General features: G+C 39.0%; 3 protein-coding genes across 35 annotated transcripts in view; all 3 read right to left on the bottom strand.

The window, feature by feature from the left end:
- Positions 1 to 21,504, bottom strand: part of LOC120932487 (protocadherin gamma-C5-like) — a 721,441-nt gene that overhangs the window by 194,320 nt on the left and 505,617 nt on the right. The window contains exon 1 of one of the 33 annotated variants that reach the window (XM_040344902.1): positions 17,063 to 19,669. The exons of 31 other annotated variants lie outside the window; for them this stretch is intronic. In XM_040344902.1, coding sequence (XP_040200836.1) covers positions 17,063 to 19,501 — 2,439 coding nt within the window. In that variant the 5' untranslated portion in view covers positions 19,502 to 19,669. Of the gene's footprint in view, positions 1 to 5,980; positions 8,594 to 17,062; positions 19,670 to 21,504 lie in introns of those variants that run through there. One more of the 33 variants, XM_040344910.1, reaches the window with a different exon arrangement.
- Positions 1 to 21,504, bottom strand: part of LOC120932491 (protocadherin gamma-C5-like) — a 241,030-nt gene that overhangs the window by 168,219 nt on the left and 51,307 nt on the right.
- LOC120932492 (protocadherin gamma-C5-like) overlaps positions 1 to 21,504 on the bottom strand; it is a 223,988-nt gene that overhangs the window by 168,219 nt on the left and 34,265 nt on the right.

Genomic DNA, 21,504 nt, shown 5'->3' with positions numbered 1-21,504 from the left:
AATATCACTCTTTAGATGTGGTAGCTGGTAGAGACACACTCAAAAAGACTTGTAGCTGTAATTGCAGTAAAAGGTGATTTTACAAAGTATTGACTCAGGGCAGCTGAATACAAATGCACCCCACTCTTTTCACATATTTATTTGTAAAAAAAATTGAAAACCATTTATAATTTTCCTTCCACTTCACAATGATGTGCCACTTTGTGTTGGTCTATCACATAAAATTCCAATAAAATACATTTACGTTTTTGGTTGTAACATGACAAAATGTGGAAAATTTCAAGGAGTATGAATAATTTTTCAAGGCACTGTATACAATATACATGGGTGTAGGAGTAATACAGGTGTGGGTGAAAAAGTACCATGTGTAAAAATTTAGAGATACAGTGCAGCTTTTAATCAAACATAGATAGCGATATTCTATCCAATGAATTGTCTTTACAGATTCAAAATATGAACAGTTATAATTGTTTTTATATCATTTACAAAAAGAAGATGTTCCTGTAGTTATATGCACACCTAGGATGAATACACTAATGCCGCTCACACACGATCGGATTTCTGATGGAATAAAATCCGATGGAATTTTTCGTCGGAATTCCGATGAAGCTGACTTTCATCAGTCTTGCCTACACACTATCACACTAAATTCCGACCGTCCAAAACGCGGTGACCTAAAACACAATGACAAGCCGAGAAAATGAAGTTCAAAGCTTCCGAGCATGCGTCGACTTGATTCTGAGCATGTGTGGATTTTTCTGCGAGGGAATTCCACACAGACGATCGGAATTTCCTATCGTTTGTTTTCCATTGGAAAAATGTAAAACGTGTTCTATTTTTTTACACCGATGGAAAAAAGTCAGATGGGGCCATCAGATTTTTTTCATCGGAAAAAATGATTGTGTGTACACGGCATAAAAGGTAAAGTAAGCTTGTATCCTAAATGTACAGACATAAAGGAAATCTACAACCAAAAAGAAAAAAAAAAATGGAAAAAGAAAAAAACATGCAAAAAGAAAAAAACAATGCGTACTGCAGGTAAAGCATAAGTTGCCCCCCCCCCAAAAAAAGGTTGCACAACAATCATTCTGCCACATGTTTTAAAATCTTGCAGCACAGCATGATTATTCTGTATTGCCAAAAGCATTGGGGCACCTGCCCTTACACCCACGCAGGGGCGGACTGACAACTCATGGGGCCCCCGGGCAATAGAAGATTATGGGGCCCCTCTGGCTTACAGATGGCCACCACGCCAGGAGGCAGTGCAGAGGCAGGTCAGCTAAAATCTTGGGATATTCACATTAAAAGCATGTCAGTTTCAGACATATCAGGGACAGATCTAAAAAAAACACAGATTTTTACATACTGTCCCTGGTTTTACTGAGCCTGGCAACCCTGATGGGGCCCCCTAGTGGCATGGGGCCCTCGGGCAGTGCCCGAGTGACTCAATGGTCAGTCCGCCCCTGCACCCACGTGAACTTTAATGGCATCTCAGTCTTAGACCACCCTTTGCAGTCTGAGAAGGCTGTCCACAAAGTTTAGGAGTGTGTCTGTGGAAATGTATGGCCATTCTTCCAGAAGTGCATTTGTGAGGTCAGGCACTGATGTTGGAGGAGGAGGCCTGGCTCGCAGTCTCTGCTCTAATTCATCCCAAAGGTGTTCTATCGGGTTGAGGTCAGCCAGTTAAGTTCCTCTACCCCATACTGGCTCATTCATGTCTTTATGGACCTTGCTTTGTGCACCGGTAAGCAGTCATGTTGGAACAGGAAGGGCCAATCCCCAAACTACCTACAAAGTTGGGAGCATATAATTGTCCAAAATGTCTTGGTGCCTTTAGAGTTCCATTCAGTGGAACTAAGGGGCCAAGCACAACCCCTGAAAAACAACCCCACACCATAATCCCCCCTCCACCAAATGATTTGGACCAGTGCACAGAGCAAGGTCCAAAAATAGTGAGTTTGGGGTGGAGCTACTTGACTGGCCTGCACAGAGTCCTGACCTCAACCCAATTGAACACCTTTGGGATGAATTAGAGCAGAGACTGCAAGCCAGACCTTCTTGTCCACACCAGTGCCTAACCTCACAAATGTGCTTCGGGAAGAATGGTCAAATATTCCCATAGACACTCCTAAACCTCATGGATAGCCTTACCCAGAAGATTTGAAGTTGTTATAGCTGCAAAGGGTGGGCCAACTTAATATTGGACCTTATCGACTAAAACTAGGATGCCATCAAAGTTCATGTCCCGATACTTTTAGTAATATATTGTATGTGTGTGCCCTGCACACCAACATATCAATGAACATAATGATTATTACATAGATATGAAGTTGCTTTACTAAAGATTTCATTTTCAGCTAAGCCAACAGTATATTTAATTCAAAGACTTGGCTAGCAGAAGAAATGTATTTTCTACTATTATAAACATGTCCCTTCTACAAAGTATGGTGTCATAATCTGTGTAACAGGAGCAAAAAGCCAAAAATATGCTTTCAAACCTCTAGTGCCTACCACTACAAGTTCTTACAGAAAAGAAAGAAAGGGTATTTGGACTAGATCCTGTTTTTTAAACCAAGGCAGAAGAGTTATAAATGCTTGGTGTAAATGTTGGATTAAGCCCTCAACAGTTCACAACTTTTTAATGCTGCTAACTCCTGCTCTCTTGGTGCTGCTTTCTTGAACCTAGAGTTTCCCTGGAGTAAGTTAACAGTGGACAGTGAAGTCTGAAGCCAATCTATTAGCTTGAAGATAGGAGGCGACCCTAGGCCACAGGGCTCTGTGTTGTTATTGATGCACACAGTGTAGAGAAAAAAAAACCTCAGTTCCTGCATGCAAGGGTATCTCCATAGGCTGCTGCATGATAAAGAAACCACCCTGAAACAGGAAACCTGAGGCAGCAGTCATGGCACCACCTAAAACTGGAACATAAAAAATAATTCAAAAGATAAAGAAGCTGCATACTCAGTAAATGATTGAAAAAGCTGCTGAAAGTGCCTAAAATGTTTGTTTAAAATCACTTTAATGAGAAAAGGGTGGTACTGTAAGGAAAAAAGTAAGACTGTAATGCAATTACAGCCAAATAATGCATACCCAGCACAACCTATAGCCTAGAGATGTGGCGGTCAACTTCTTGATATAAAGGGCCTTAGTTTGGCCACTGACACAAAAGAGCCGCACATCATATTACGTGAAAGTAATACAGTAGAAAGCTATCAGAGATTCAAGACTTGAAACAGTAAAATGCCAGAGACTACATGTATGTTACAAGAGACAGCCAGAGGTTGCATACATTCTATATGAGTGGTTGGAGACTTATGACATGCTTCAGGAGACAGTCAGAGCCTGTAGACACATTACATAAGACTAATAAAGATCACTGCTTTACAAATCAAACTACCAGAACAGTCTAAAAGAATAGTTTCCTTTACTAACATGAATAGCACCAACACAAACTACAGTCTGCAGGGGCTTTGAGGACTGCTCAATAAATGCAGCATGTGGCCCCAGAATTGCAGGTTCCATACCTAAAGTGGTAGTACACTGCTCATAATACTAGAATGCTGATGATAGTGATATAAAAGTACCAAGTTGCCACTCAACTGACTTGCCTGACAACGGCATCCAACTGGGTCTTCATTATTGATTTCTCATGCTGCGTACACATGGCCATTATTCATGTCATTGAAGAAAACGTTTTTCTCAACGTGATTCCTCTCTAGCCTGCCTTGCATACACACGATGGTAAAAAAAAATGCTCGAGCAAAGCGCTGTGACGTACAACACGTACGATGGCACTATAAAGGGGAAGTTCCATTCGAATGGCGCCACCCTTTGGGCTGCTTTGGCTGATTTCGTGTTACCGCGTGTTAGAAAAAGTTTGGTGAGAGACGATTCGCGCTTTTCAGTCTTCATGCTTTTCAGTCTGTTACAGCGTGACGAATGTGCTATCTCCATTACGAACGCTAGTTTTACAAGAATGAGCAATCCCGTATCATAACTTGCTTCTGAGCATGCACATTCCCCCCCCCCCCCCGTTAGAGCGTAAACGCGATCGTTTTTCACGACCATGAAAAACGGTCCTGTGTACGGGGCATCACTCATTTTGCACTTTTTTTATGGTGTAGTGTACTATAGTTATTGTTATTGCCCATTCCTAGCTGCATTTCTCATTTGCATTTCTCTGCATTTCTGGTTTTCTCAATATGGTTTTGTTTCTGAAAACATTAAAGATTTTGACTGTATAAGCATGGCCATGTTACCAAGATTACACACTCGTTTCTATAATCGGTATATTGATTTGACCCCTAGATGTATGCTCCTGGTCTTGTTATCCATAGACATAACATGGTGGTTAAAGATGGCTGAACCCTAAAAACTGTGGCTTTGATCCTTCAGATTATTTGGGGCAGATTTCTCTAATCTCTAAAAAAAATTATCTATTTTTTTAATCCAGGCAACCTTAATTCATGAACTGTATGAGTTTCTGCATTTCAAACCAATTCTTTCATCACAAAAGTTATAGGTTAAAAGATTACATAAAGACTGTCCAGGAGAGTGACTGGCCCATTATTAATTATTATTATTATTATTAAACAGGATTTATATAGCGCCAACAGTTTGCGCAGCGCTTTACTTAAGGGAAGACAGTACAGTCACAATACAAATCAATACAGGAAAGATCAGAGGGCCCTGCTCGTTAGAGTTTACAATCTAGAAGGGAGGGTCAAGTGGAACAAAGGGTAGTTAACTGTGGGGGGTGATCAGATGGACTCAAATGAAAATACAGTTAGGTGTGGGAAGGGTAGGCTTCTCTGAAGAGGAGGGTTTTCAGGTTCCATGAATATGCACAAGTGTTTGAGTCAAGACTTTGTATTTATGTAGTGAGAAGACAAACTATACAAGAATAAATATAAAATAGTATATAATGAGGAGGGCGAAGACACATGACAGTTGACCATGGAGGTGTCATAAATTAAATACCCAGCCATGAGTGTATTTCCACATACTTACAGCAAACCCAACCCTAAACTTCATAAATTTCACTGAATAAGTACCAAAGAATAACAAATCCTATACAGTCAGTATATTGGTACAGGGAACCAATAGCTATGCCATTAGATGCGTGAAGAATGGCACATTAATTGCTATCACAATATAAGTCATGTCATTACCTGATATGCACAATAACTAACACTATTGAAATAGCAAAAATCTAAATCATAAGGATTTCCTAAAAAAAAAAAAAATCAGCATTGTTAGAAAAACTGAAGACCTGCATTGGTCTGTATTACCAATACCAACCATTCACATTCCAACAATCCTTCTTTTGGTTCATGTTACCAAATGCAAAGAATAATCTATTTGTTTCCTGAAGGCTAAAGGGTAGTGAACAAAACTGCTGATTTCACCAAGCATCTTATAGTGTAATAAAAAATCTTATTGCAAAAAAAAAAAAAAAAAAAAAAAAAAAAAACAGGGTATTCCCTGAAATTCATAAAGACTGGTGCAGACAGAGACAGATATTGCAAAAGAGTTTATCAAGTGTTCTGAAGGTGGTGCAGCATGCACCAAATTCATGTGCCTGTCTAGAACTTGCACCTGAATTTGGCTCATACTGTTCTACTTAGAATGCACACAAGGCACTTTGTAAAAATGTGTCTGAGCCAGTCTCTGTACCCCAAAACAGAGCTGGTCTTAATTAGCTCCATTTGCATAAGATATGAACTATCAGTATTTTATTTTGGATTTTTTGCATTGAATGAGACACAAATAATTTTGGTGCACTCAATGCGACACAAAGTAAATGGCACATTTAGGAATTTGATGCACCAGTAGCTGTTCGAGCCAAATGTGTTGCATATGCTAAATGGATTTGGCACAATACCTTAACAAGAGGGGTTAACGCCAGAACAGAAGTGCAGCAGCTTTATTGAATTCCCCCCATTCTTTTTTATTAATTAATATACTAAGGCAATCTCACCTGATGTGTTTCACTAAACCAGCTGTCAGGACTAGGCTTAGGCTCTACTATTTGAGGATTACTTTGAAATTTTGTAAGTGTGGTGTCCGGAATATTCGTTGTTGTTGGAAAACAAGGTGGATAACAAGATCCTGGAGGTTCTTGGGGAGCCATTCTCACTTCCATGTACTTTAATGTCCCATCTGCGTTCATGTAAAGTGTCGGTTTATACTGATCCATATAGGACACGGGAAGAGATTTGTTCGTAAAACAAGAACCACAACTGCTGTCATAATTCTTTCTAAGGCACCTTACCAATAATATGACAAATGTTACCAAGGAAACCAAACTAATGGCTACTAGGGAAATAATAAGATATAATGTCATATTTGGTGTTGATTTAGAATTTGTTAGAAAATCATGAGGTTTAGGGCTTTCCTGAGCAATTGTCTCCATTATATTTACGATCAGAGTGACTGTAGAGGACAGTGAAGGTTCCCCATGGTCACTGATGGAAATGACAAGTCGATGTTCTGTGTTATCCGTCTCCTGTAATCCTCGCAGAGTTCTGACTTCTCCTGTATATTCAGAGACGTGAAACAAAGCTGGACTGCCGGATTGAAGAAGACTATAGGTGAGCCAGGCATTGTGCCCAGAATCCAGATCCACCGCAGATACTTTACTGACTAAATAGCCAGCAGACGCAGATCTGGGAATGGTCTCTTGTGCCATGACTTCCCCTGAGCTCTCTGGGTATAATATAGAGGGATAATTGTCATTTGTATCCTGAATAAATATGAAGACTGAAACATTGGAAGACAGCTTTGGGGATCCAGAATCTTCCACTCTTGCAGTGATCTGTAGAACTTGGAACTGTTCATAGTCAAAGGAGCGCTGGGCATAAATATTACCAGTGTCTGAGTTAATGTAGACAAATGAAGAGACAGGAGAGCCATCTATGTGGCTCTCTGCTATGGAGTAAATGAGCTTTGCATTATCTCCCTCATCTGGATCTCCAGCAGATACTGTACACAACAATCTGCCAGGCTCATTGTTTTCTGATATGAAGGCATTGTAAGCAGACTGTAGAAATGCTGGAGGATTATCATTAACATCAGAAATATTGATGATAATTGTAGTCTGGCTGCTTAAAGAAGGAGAGCCGAGATCAGAAGCGATCAGTGTAATAGTATATTGTGAGACTTTCTCCCTGTCCAGATGTCCACTAGTGACCAGTGTATAATGGTTTGACATAGACTGGCATTTAAAGGGTAAATTTGGTGATATTTTTAATTTAACTTCCCCATTTTTACCAGAATCCTTATCTCTGACTGTAATAAACCCAACAACAGTCCCCAATGGGGCATTTTCAGGGACTTCATTATTTTTAGAAGTAATTACAATTTCTGGTATGTTATCATTCACATCTTGCACTTCAACCTGGACAACACAACGTCCCTCTCGTCTTGGTGATCCTTTATCTACAGCTTTTATAAATAATTCGTACAAATTTGCAACTTCATAATCTACAGCCCCTTTAATATATATATCACCAGTGATTTCATTTAATTCAAATATTTCCTTTGCTGAATCCAAAGTATGGTCATCAAATGAATATAATATTTCACTATTAGCACCCTCATCTAGGTCTGTAGCATTTAATTTTATAACTACTGTTTTTGGAGGTAGATTTTCCATTACCCCTAACTTATAGCTTGCCTGATCAAACACTGGTGCATTGTCATTAAAATCTAAAACAATAACATTAATCTGAGTGGATCCTGATCGGGGAGGTTCTCCTCCATCAACGGCAGTCAGAATAAGCTTGTGTTCTGATTTCTCTTCCCTGTCCAGATTTCTTTCCAGTACTAACTCTGCAATCAATGTTCCATCACTGCGATATTTTTCTGATAAAGAAAAATAAGGATTTTGATTTAAGCTATAATGTCTCACACCATTTTTCCCCACATCCAAGTCTTTAGCAGTGGGTAAAGGAAATCGTACTCCTGGACTTGCAAACAGCTCTATAATTTTTATTTCTTGATTAGTTACAGAGAAAATAGGATAATTATCATTAATGTCCAAAATCTCAATTTCCAGGCTGAACAGCTCCAGAGGATTCTCAGCTACAACCTCTAAATGCAGCAAACAGCTGGAGCCGGATCCACACAGGCTCTCTCTATCAATCCTCTCCTGTATAATCAGAGCTCCATGTTTCTGGTCAATAGTAAAATATTTACTGCTTCCTTCAGATCCCAAACTCAGTCTTCTTTTATTAATATCTGCCAGGTTTAAGCCCAGATCCTGAGCTATATTCCCCACAGCAGTCCCTGGATCTGACTCTTCTGCTACAGAATAACAAAGCTGCCCAGAGACCCAGCCCCAGCTACAAAGGAGAAGGGAGAAAGCTACTTGCCATTTCCAAGCATTTGAAGAACATTTGCAGTCCATGTCTCAATCCCTCCTCTGAGAATCAAGTCCTGTTGTAATCCCAGTAAGTATCCAAGCTGAGTTTAAATGATTTGTTGTATAAAAAACACCATATTTCCTGCATTGAAAACATCCAAAGGGTTTTCATCGGAGCTGCAGCTCTTCTTTGTGTGTGAGGGAAGAGATGGGAGGGTGAATCACTGAGCCAGGGGGAGGAGAACACATGAACAGATTCACCAAGGTTTTATTAACAAAAAGACTGTATGTCTGCCCTCTGCTGTCTAAAAATGAGAACTGCAGTTTTATTGAAAATGTTAAAAAAACAATTAAATGCTTTTTATGCACTGCAGTTTAGAAAAAAAAATTGAGAAAAATGTAACAAATAGATGGCATTATGATATCTAAAATCATTATTTATATCTCATATCTTTAGTTATAGTGGAATAAAATCTAGTGTTAAGCTTTGTAGTAAAACAAACCCACCAATGTTCATGGAAACAGGCTTGAATTTGTTAGTGTAAAAAAGCATAAACACAGTCATTAAATTTAGTATGCCTTAAACATTTATTCTGACTTAAAAAAAAAAACATAAGACACCTGGAATGAGACCTTGATCTCCTCTAATCCGTATTTGTGGTGGTCTGCAAGAGATAGGGAATTATGTGCAATCATGTTGACAAATCTACAATACCAAGTCTACCATTTATTAACCAGTAATTATAGGAATTCCCAAAATACCACATTATCAGCGTTCTAGAGAAATTTGGCCTACTGCAAAATATCTAAGCCTGCACAAAAAAGCAGCCTCTGGCTGTGTCATCCTCTTTTATGCATGTCAAATTTTTCATTTTCATTATCCTGTCACTTAGTATAGTAAAGGTCACTTTTATAGCTGTTTTAATGGTTAAAAGTTTAAAATTGCAAGGATGTTGAATATCAATGTTGATTACAGTGAAATCTTGTCTTCTGACCATTTTTTTGGCACTGATAGTTTTACAAAGGGTGAATAAATCCAATACAAAGTACAATCAGACCTAAGAATTCCCTAAATATGTTGATCTTTACAAAGTACTAACTTGGTTTTAATGTTTTTTCCCTTCCTGTTTAACCTCCCTGGCGGTATGATTCTTTCAGAAAAAAGGTGCTGAAAGCGGTACCATTATTTGCAAGGAAATTTGGCGTTTTATACTGTAGGCCTGTAATTTTTAGGAATAACTCACTTAAATCTGACCAAACAAGAGTATTGTAGGCATCCCGGGTATGAAATTTTTTTAAAAACAAAATTATAAATTATAATATAATAAATAATTATAAATAATTATAACAAATAATAATATAATTCAAATAAAAATTATTCAATAATGTAATCAACTCAAAATCACTGAAATTTGCTCAGTTGCAGAATTGTTGCTGTCATTATTTTTTTTTTTTTTATGACGAATTTCCCCACAAATCGCTATCGCACAATTCTACAAGTGATTATAATTTATTATCGCTGTTTTCTAGCTGATCTGAAACCATTTTTGACATAAAGGGACACTTTTGGTTGCTATGGACAATCTACAGTTTGCAGGGAGAAAGAACCGTTTTTAGGGACAAGGGGGTGTGTATTTTTTACATACAGTACTGTAATCTATAAGATTACAGTATACTGTATGTAATGTGTTTGTTTACCTTTTTGAATTTGGCGCCGTTCTCCGCTCCCGTGCGTCGTAACATCGTAACGTCGCAGAGAACGGAGATCGGCGGCACAGGAGGACGCTGTGTGAATCGAACGAGGTCCCGCTCGCTCACACAGCGCGTTGGCATCGCTGGATCCAGGGACAAGGTAAGAAAACACAGTCTGTGGATCCAGCGAGGCGAGCCCGAGTCTGACTCGGGGTTACCGATCGCAGCACAGAAATCTAACCCCGAGTCAGACTCGGGAATACCGCCAGGGGGGTTAAAAGTAATTTTGTCAGGTGTCAAACTAGAACAGAAGTTGTTACAGAATGTTATCATTAGAATGGTATTGCTATGTGAGCAGCTCAATAATTTCTTCATTCTACATTTACAGTATGCCTCTACCAAGTAAGCTTATGGGGAATATCAGAAATTAGTGATTAGATGTCTTTTAGTTGGATTTCCAATTTTTTAAAGAAAGCTGTATGATGTCTGGCTTATCTATACTCATAGGGCCAGATTCTGAAAGGACTTCCGACGGCGCAGCGCCATGTACGCCGCTGTAAGTCCTAATCCGACTTAGAATCAGTTACGCATAGATATCCATTAGATCTGACAGGCGTAAGTCTCTTACGCCGTCGGATCTTAACTGTATTTTTTTTTTGACCGCTAGGTGGCGCTTCCGTCGAATTCCGCGTCAAGTATGCAAATGAGCTAGATACACGAATTCCCGAACATACGCGCGTCCGACGCAGTAAAGTTACGACGTTTACGTTAGGCTTTTCCCGGCGTATAGTTGCCCCTGCTATATGAGGCATAAGTGTGGCGTACCAATGTTAAGTATGACCGTCGTTCCCGAGTCGAAATTTGAAAAAGTTACGTCGTTTGCGTAAGTCGTCCGTGAATGGGGCTGGACGTCATTTACGTTCACGTTGAAACCAATGATGTCCTTGCGGCGTACTTTGGAGCAATGCACACTGGGTAATTCCACGGACGGCGCATGCGCCGTTTCCCGCAAAAACGTCAATCATGACGGGTCACAGTAGTTTTACATAAAACACGCCCCCCTGATCCAAATTTGAATTAGGCGGGCTTATTTACGCTACCCCGCCAGCAACTTACGGAGCAAGTGCTTTGAGAATACAGCACTTGCCCGTCTAAGTTGCGGAGGCGTAACGTAAATCGGATACGTTACCCCGCCGCAGAAATACACCGCTGACTGAGAATCTGGCCCATAGACTGCAGATAATTTTTCATAATAATCACACAAGCACTGAATTTGGTGTTACATTCTCTCATCATACAGGCATAATAAGAAAGTTATTTTATCTAAACGATGAGCTGCTGAAAGTCAAAGCACTCTTTTAATGAGATAATATTTATTTTACAAATAATACCATCAAATAGTTCCATGTCTCCCTCCCACACAATGCCTTTATATCCAGTATGTTCATAGCATTATTTAAAATTTACATAAAAATGTATAGTCAAAATTATTATTATTATTATTATTATTATACACAATTTATATAGCGCCAGCAGCTTACGCAGCTCTTTACAAAGCAGAGGGGAGACAGCACAATTACAGTACAGTTCAATACAGAAGGGACAGGAGGGCCCTGCTCATAGAGCTTACATTCTAAAGGGGGGGTGGTGGTACAAAATTTCCAAAATTCGGAAATGCGAAAATTCGGAAATTAAAAAATCAGAAATACGAAAATTCGGAAATGAAAAATTCGGAATTTCGGAAATTAAAAAATTCGGAAATTCGAATTTTCAAAAATACGAAAATTCGGAAATTCTGAAATTCGAAATTTTCAGAAGTCCAAAAATTTGGAAATAAAAAATTTGTTAATACGAAAATTCGGAATTTCGTTAAAAAACGAATTAGAAACTAAACAAATTGCACATGTCTATTCAAAAGTGATGACATTTTTTTGGGTATACATACACCTTAACTGTATTTACTGACCATTTAATTTATTTACTCCAATAAAGTATTTTTTGAAGACAGCTTTTGTGTTTTGGTTTATTTGCGATTATGGGCCTTGCAAGGGTCTCACAGTTCTTTTAGACTAATATTATAATTTTTGCATCTAGCATTTTAGCTATACAAATTTCAATATTTGCTTGCTTTGTCAAGGGGTAAGGGATAAGCAAGAATATTTCTTTATTCCTCACTCCTGCAGGTTTACTCCCAGCTGCATGACCCATTTCACTAAACCACTCTCCTTTCATGATTGCCTAGTCGCTACCCCTCCGATATCATCAGGTACAATGAAGGTCCTGCAATGTTCTTGAGGATGAAAAGGATCGGCCCACACATTGGGAGAGTGCAGTAGAATTTTTCTTTCATTTCTTATTCCTTACCGCTTTGAATAAACAAGAATTTAACTCTTGCTGTGAGTTTTTAATGCTGACTGGAGTTCAGCCTAAACTATTTTGCAGAGAAAATTACCATGAGATAAAATACCAGATGCAGTTAAAGTAACTCCTATATCTTAGAAACGATACCCTAACACATAAAGTGTTGCCAGTCCTAGAGAGCCTTTCCTATGATATAAACCACTTTCAGCAGCTATACAGAAGTCATGCCTACAGTCTTTCATGGTGACCACTGCTTAAATTCTGCAATAGCAATGGAAATGGAAGCCTATGGACAGAGGATGAACTGCCCGAAGAGTTTTTTTTTTGGTACAGGTTTTTCCAGCAAACACTTTGGAAAGTGAATGTTGACTGTAGAAAGTGAATATTTCCTGAGTTTAGTTAATAGAGTGAAACTGTGTGAAAATTTACTTTGCTATGTGCATGTGCTCTATTTTTTTAGTAAATCAACTGCATTGCACATATTACACCTACCTCCCTAAATGCCTCTGTAACATGTTTTTTGTATGTTTCCCTTAATATCGTTTTAAAAAAAAAAAGAGGCAAAAAAAGTACAATAATATAGTGTGGTAACTGATTTAAGACCTTAAAACTATAAAAACATTCTAATAAACTGTTTGCAGAAATCCCAAAAGTAAACCCCACAAATCCTCCTCGGTCACCACCCCATCACATTGGGTGCTAGGCATAGGCAGCCCATCAGGGCTCCATGTCCTTTATCCAGGCAGGTAAGTAGCTGCACACCATCACTTGCAGCAAAACTTTAATCAACGAGCACAGACACACTTAGAGACAGACCATCCCTTTCTAATGCATAAATAATATGTTTGCCTCTGCGCTGCTTTACTGTACAAAATAAAAGTTAAAATCTGTGTATATGGTGACATCTCTGATAACATATTTTAGTGACACTTATGGAGTAATTTAGCCAAACAGATAAAAATCCAGTGGAAGAGCAATTTTACAGCTACACGAATAAGTATAATTTTTGTAGTAATCATAAATTCATTACAGGCCAAACAGCACACTATTTTACATATCCCAGAGATATTGCGTTATATAATGTAGATCTTTGTGTTTTGTTATCCATATCTAGGGATGAGCCGAACAAACCCCGTTCAGTTCACACCAGAACCTTCGAACGGACCGAAACGTTTGCGCGAACATTTAGAACCCCATTGACGTCTATGGGACTCGAACGTTCAAATTCAAAAGTGCTAATTTTAAATCCTAATATGCAAGTTATTGTCGTAAAACGTCTTTGAGAACCCAGGTCGTTCCCCAGAGAACATGTATCAATGGAAAAAAAAGTTTTAAAACTGTAGTTTTTTCAGGAGCTTAAATAAATATAAAAAAAAAATGAAAAATTCCTTTAAATATTGTACCTGCTGGGTGTCTATAGTATGCATGTGAAAACGTCTTTGAGAACACCGGGTCTTGCCCCAGGGAACATGTATCAATGGAAAAAAGTTTTAAAAACAGTAGTTTTTTTCAGGACTTCTGAAAAAGCTACCATTTTTAAAACTTTTTTTCCATTGATACATGTTCCCTCGGGAAAGACCCGGGTTCTCAAATACGTTTTCACAGGCATACTATAAACACCCAGCAGGTACAATATTTAAAGGAATTTTTCATTTTTTTTCTTTTTTTAATTTAAGCATCATTAAAATCACTGCTCCTGAATCTTTAGGTGCAAACTACAGAGCACACTTGCAGTATACATTAAGTAGGTTAAGATGCAAACTATAGAGCACAAGTGCAGTAAACCCCAAGTAGGTTTAGGTGCAAACTATAGAGCAAAAGTGCAGTACACACCAATTAGGTTTAGGTGCAAACTATAGAGCACAAGTGCAGTACACACCAAGTAGGTTTAGGTGCAAACTACAGAGCACACTTGCAGTATACACCAAGTAGGTTTAGGTGCAAACTATAGAGCACAAGTGCAGTAAACACCAAGTAGGTTTAAGTGAAAACTAAAGAGCACACGTGCAGTACACACCTAGTAACTTTAGGTGCAAACTACACAGCACAAGTGAAGTACACACCAAGTAGCTTTAAGTGCAAACTAAAGAGCACACGGGCAATACAACACATGAGAACACTGCAGCTAGCACAATCGACTGCCTGACAAATTAGGAAGAACTGATCTAGCTAAACTATACAGTGTATAAATATATGTACAACACCTGGGATGTATATATATCCTCTACACACTGTAAATTTAACTGACTAGCCTGCCTGCTCTATCTAGCTAGAAAAAAAAGACACTCTCTCTCTCTGTGACTGATATCTAACCAGCACTGCAACACACTACACAAGGCCGCCCTGCAGGCGGTCTTTTATAGTGTGGGGCGTGTACTAAAGCCCTGAGCCATAATTGGCCAAAGCCACCCTTTCTTTGGCCAATTACGGCTCTCTGTACTGACGACACTGTGATTGGCCAAGCATGCGGGTCATAGTGCATGCTTGGCCAATCATCAGCGTGCAATGCCGCAGTGAATTATGGGCCGTGACGCGTCACTCAAATTTGGCACAAACGACCCGTTTGTTCGTATTTCGACGAACGATCGAACATACGATGTTCGAGTCGAACATACGTTCGACTCGAACACGAAGCTCATCCCTATCCATACCAACATTTCCTACCCTACGTAAAATGATTTTGCCACAATCTTACGATTTATGGGCCCTAATCCTCCCTTTTTGGAGAAAGTCACAGGCCCAGATTCAGGTAGATCCGAGCAATATTTGCGTGGGCAAAGAGCAAATATTTTTCTCTGCGCCCACGCAAATATTGCGTTTTGCCCGCGATTCACGGAGCAGTTGCTCCGTAAATTGCGCGGGCGATATGCTAAACAGCCGGGCGTAAGGCTGCCTAATGTAAATGATCCCGCCGGGGGCGGGAATCATTTAAATTAGGCGCGCTCCCGCGCCGAGCGAACAGCGAATGCTCCGTCGGGAAACTTTCCCGACGTGCATTGCGGCAAATGATGTCGCAAGGACGTCATTTGCTTCTAAGTGAACATCAATGGCATCCAGCGCCATTCACGGTTCACTTACGTAAACGACGTGAAATTTAAATTTCACGAGCGGGAAGCGCAGCTATACTTTAGCATTGGTTGCCCCTGCTATTAGCAGGAGCAGCCTTATGCTAAAGTCGCCGTATGGAAACTCCGTACCTTGCGTGCGCAGGGCCCGCGCAACTTTTGTGAATCGGTGGTAGTATGCAATTTGCATACTATACGCCGATCACAATGGCCGCGCCCCCTAGCGGCCAACGCAAAAATGCAGCCTGGGATGTGAAGGCATAAGGAGGCTTATGTCTGTCACATCCTAGGCTGCAGTCGGTGTAACGAGGTTCCTGAATCAGGAGCACTCGTTACACCGGAGCAAGTAAGCCCTTGCGCCGCGCAACCTATGGTTGCGCGGGCGCAAGTGCTTCTTGAATCTGGCCCATAGTGTCTTCTGTGCAAAAGCAGAGGGAAAGGGACTGCTGGGGATGAGGAATGAATTAAAGTTATTCAATGTAAGAGAATATTCTACCTTGGCTTATCGATAGGTAGAAACAAGAATCAAATAAACAGAGTACTACTTTCACCCCACTTTGTACTGATTTATGCATATGATAGCCTTCTAGAAACTGATGAATATGAAGGACATCAAATGAATAATAGAAAGATTATATAAATACAATAGCTGCCAATATAAACAATTGTTATATAATATATTCCAGTAAATGTGGCGTGTATATGAAGCAGTGGCGAGAGTTCCTTTCATCCCTAATACATATTGCTTCTTTTGGACTCTGTCAGCAGTAGCGATGAGTGAATCTGCCTGGGTTCAATCCATGTATGAATTTTGAAGTTTGCAAACATTGCAGTGAACCCAGTTGAAGTCTGTAAGGTCCACATCTTGTTATTCAATGTTAAGCTTCGGTCATTTGCAGTAATAAGCAACCAATTGTCAAACAAAGGGCATAGGAAACCGGGCAATGCCATGAGTAACATAGCCACTACATTGCTTTGTATAAATGGGAAGTTGGGATAAATAGTTATCTCAAATGTTTGGCTTTTGTGACTAAGCTGACCAAAGTGAAGGTTATACACAGCATTATATGTACTCCTTTTTTTGGGCTGTGAAACTTCAAAGCCTTTGTCTAAAAGTTTGCAATATATGAACTTTGCAAATCCTATAGATTTGCAGCAAACCCATGGTGATAGCAAACCTGAACCTTATCCCTAGTCAACTTAATTAAAACCTAGCTGTGTAAATGTAGACTTGTAGAGGTTTTTCCTAATGCAATATCTTCTATAGTGTAGTAGATAGTATCCATATATGATGACCTGTTTACAAGGAGTCAAAAAAGGAATCATATGCAAGACACGGATACATCACATTCCTAAGCCAATGATAACTTACTGTTCATAAATGCTAAAGACAGTACTAGAATGTACCAGCTTTGCATTATCATTCTTATCCAGACAAGGTCACTCCTTGACCTTGTATTTGGCTTTTATCTATATTTACAAAATCAAAGCAACCACTGTATATTACCTATGAATTAAAGTAAATGACCACCATATTATATGTTTGCACTAGTGTTTATAAAAATGTATTATATCTCACCTGATTGGGTGTAGTCACACAGTTGGATTCAGAAAGTGACTGAGTCTCATTTACCAAATCATTGGACCTTAAAAGGTTTCCATTTCTTGGGAAGGAAGAATCATGTATTCCTGTTGACGGGAAACAAGCTGGATAACATGGACCTTGTGTTTCTGGAGGAGCCATCCTCACTTCCATATACTTTAATGTTCCGTCTGTGTTAAGGTAGAGTGTTGGTTTATATTGATCTGAATAGCTATGGGAGTATGAATCACTTGAGAAACAGATCCCACAACTGCTTCCGTAATGGTCCTTTCTAAGGCACCTCACAATTAGAATTATAAAAGTAACCAAGGAAACCAAACTGATGGCTATGAGAGAAATTATAAGATATAAAGTCATATCTGAAGTTGATTTAGAGCTTGGGAAAAATTCATGGGATCTGGGACTTTCTTGCACTATATTCTCCATGGTATTTACAATCAGAGTGACTGTAGAGGACAGTGAAGGCTCCCCATGGTCACAGACAGAAATGACAAGTCGATGTTCTGTGTTATCCGTCTCCTGTAATCCTCGCAGAGTTCTGACTTCTCCAGTATATTCAGAGATGTGAAACAAAGATGGACTGCCATACTGAAGAAGACTATAGGTGAGCCAGGCATTGTGCCCAGAATCCAAATCTACTGCAGATACTTTACTGACTAAATAGTCAGCAGACGCAGATCTGGGAATGGTCTCTTGTGCCATGTCTTCCCCTGAGCTCTCTGGGTATAATATAGAGGGATAATTGTCATTTGCATCTTGAATAAATATGTAGACTGAAACATTGGAAAACAGCTTTGGGGATCCAGAATCTTCCACTCTTGCGGTAATCTGTAGAACTTGAAGCTGTTCATAGTCAAAGGAGCGCTGGGCATAAATATTACCAGTGTCGGAGTTAATGTAGACAAATGAAGAGACAGGGGACCCATCTATGTGGCTCTCTGCTATGGAGTAAATGAGCGTTGCATTATCTCCCTCATCTGGATCTCCAGCAGATACTGTACACAACAGTCTGCCAGGCTCATTGTTTTCTGATATAAAGGCATTGTAAGCAGATTGCAGAAATGCTGGAGAATTATCATTAACATCAGAAATATTAATGACAATTGTAGTCTGGCTGCTTAAAGAAGGAGAGCCGAGATCAGAAGCAATCAGTGTAATAGTATATTGTGAGACTTTCTCCCTGTCCAGATGTCCACTAGTGACCAGTGTATAACGGTTTGACATAGACTGGCATTTAAAGGGTATATCTGGTGATATTTCTAGTTTGATTTCTCCATTTTTACCAGAATCCTTGTCTCTGACTGTGATAAACCCAACCACAGTTCCTACTGGGGCATTTTCAGGGACCTTGTTAACCTTAGAAGTAAATTTAATTTCTGGACCATTATCATTTACATCCACAACTTCAATTTGAACAACACACCGCCCTTCTAATTCAGGAATACCTTTATCTATTGCCCTGACAGATAATTCATATACATTTGCCACTTCAAAATCCACAATGTCTTTATTAAATATTGCTCCGGTCTGTGTATTTAAACCAAATATCTTCTTTGCTGCCTCTGGAGTGCTGTGATGAAATGAATATTCAATTTCTCTATTGATCCCTTCATCTAAGTCTGTTGCATTCAATTGTATAATAGGGGATTTTAAAGGGAGATTTTCAAGAATACTGATTTTATAAATTGATTGATCAAAGACTGGTGCATTATCATTAATGTCAAATACTGTAACAGTAATCTGGGATGTCCCTGACTGAGGATTTTCTCCTCCATCAATAGCAGTAAGAGTGAGAATGTGTTCTTTTTTCTCTTCCCTGTCTAAAAATTTTTCCAACACCAGCTTTGGAATAGGATTGCCATCTTTTTGGTTAGTGACAGATAAAGAAAAATATGGATTTTTATTTAATCTGTATTGAGCTACACTGTTAACACCCAAGTCTGGATCCTGTGCTGTTTCTAGAGCGATCTGAGTACCAGGGCTAGAAGCCTGTTCTATAATTTTTAATACCTGCTTAGCAACTGGAAATGATGGAGCATTGTCATTTATATCTAATATTTGAATTTCCACACTAAACAGTTCCAGTGGGTTTTCTGCTACAAGCTCTAAACGCATTACACAGCTTAAAGCAGATCCACACAGGCTCTCCCTATCAATCCTTTCCTGTACAATCAGATCTCCATATTTCTGGTCAATAGAAAAATATCTGCTATTTCCTTCAGATCCCACATGCAATCTCCGTTTACTAATAGCTGTCTGGTGTAAGCCCAGATTCCGAGCTACATTTCCCACAACAGTCCCTATATCTGATTCTTCTGCAAAAGAATAATAGATCTGTCCAGAAGCCCAGCCCCAGCTGCAAAAGAGAAAGGAGAAAGCTACTTGCCAAGCTTTGGAACAACCTTGGATGTTCATATTATAATGTCCTTCTTTGAAAGGTCTTGAAATGTGTTAACCTTGAGGTCCTTTTAATCCAATATATGGTCATCCTTAGAAAGAATCCACTGAATGGAATAAAATCCTTGGTCTGTACATGATAGCAGCAATCGTCTGGGCAGCAGCTCTTTGTGTGAGCGAGAAAAAAAAATGGGAGGGTGAATCACTGAGCCAGGGGGAGGAGAGAGCTGCATTGACATGAGCACATCCAATGCATTGCATAAGAAACTATCAGATCAGATGAATCAGATGACAGGCCTGCCCTCTTGTGGCCTAATGTGAGAATTTCAGGTACCTTTACTATTGACATGAAAACTAGCCTGAATGTATTTAATGAGATTATTCCTATTATTACCGGAATTAGAAATAAAATTCATAGTTGAACAGAAATGACCTCCATATTGCCTTTCATAACAGATGACATATTTGACAAAGATATACTTGCTGTAGTCCTCCCTATTATGACAAGCAATAAAAAAACAAAAAACAAATACACTATTTTACATTTTACAGTATGCTTCTAAACAAAGGTACTAATTATTAAAATGTTAATAGTGTTTTCTGGTTTATAGGTTTCTAGCATTAAGGCTATGTAAGGCAGTGATACTCAGAAATGTTAAATAATAAAAAAAAAAAAAATGACACTAACAGATCACATTGGTCTCCTAGTATAATTAGATTGCATGCAATTATTATTAATAATAATATCTATTAAATATATAAAGAAGCTCCAGTATTTTTCATCACAATCAGCTATACTCAGATACCACGTATGTTTAAAAATAAACTAGAAAAGAGAATACCATAATATTTTATTTAAATATAACTAATAAATGATAAATTATATATATAAAATAAATATATTTCTCTGCTTGACTATAGCTAGCATGTAACAGGAACCCACTTTGAGGAGTCTACAGTAGACTTCCTAAGGTAAACTTATATATATAAAAAAAAAACGTTATCATTTATTATTTAACTCTGCATAGTGTAAAAAAGCTGGACTGCATGTAGATGCTACAGAAGACAGACAAGGATCACTCTTATGTAATAACTATAGGATGGTTGGATATTTAGGAATGACAGAATGGTCAAGATTTACTAAAAGTGGTGCACACAGAATCTGGTGCAGCTCTGCATAGTAACCAATAAGCTTCGAGATTTGATTGTCAAAGCCTAATTGAACAAGATGAAGTTAGAAACTGAATGGTTACTATGCACAGCTGCATCAGGTTCTAAGTGCACCAGTTATAGTGAATCAACCCCATAGTGTCTTTATTGACAGCATAAAAAAAAGCAGAAACATGCATCTTGCGTAACATTTCCTGGCCTGTCCCATACTACACAAGTACTTTGAGGTCAGATAATTGCAAGCAAGTTTTAATGCCTTTTATGCGGAGAGAGAAAATGATATGTTATTAGTTACTATTAAGTATCCAGTGGTCTGTAAACTGGGGGCAAAGGGAAAGCCTGCAGCCCTGTGTAATCTCTAATACAGAGATATTAACTCAGGCCTTCAGCAGGTAAACAGAGTTGCAGGGGATTGTGGACATGGTAACCTGTTGCCTGCAAGTGACAAAATCACATTTAGGTACATAGGAGCGTCAAATCACAGATATTAGACATTGTAAGGAAGACCATAGATGGATCCATTTGTTTCGTTCAACCTGCTGACTTAAATCCCCCATTCACACACTGGATGTAGATGGTGTAATTCTCCCTGCTGAGCTATTGTATTCTGACAGCACGGAGACTCTGTACCTTCAGAATACCCCAATCAGCGTTTCCGGCTATAGCCTGCAATGCTGACTGAGCAGGGAAAATCTGGCAGGGCAGTTGTACAGAAGTCGATTGGTAGATTAACTTCTGTACAGCCCCCTGCACATACATGGATTTAAATTCAGCTGGTCCCTGATGAACCACCTAATGTTGATCAATGTATGGACTGCCCAACTCCCTACCTCTTAACTGTAGTGATACAT

The sequence above is a fragment of the Rana temporaria genome, chromosome 3 (genome assembly GCF_905171775.1).
Source record: "Rana temporaria chromosome 3, aRanTem1.1, whole genome shotgun sequence".
Classification (NCBI taxonomy): Eukaryota; Metazoa; Chordata; class Amphibia; order Anura; family Ranidae; genus Rana; species Rana temporaria.
This window is presented reverse-complemented; position numbering and strand designations above follow the sequence as displayed.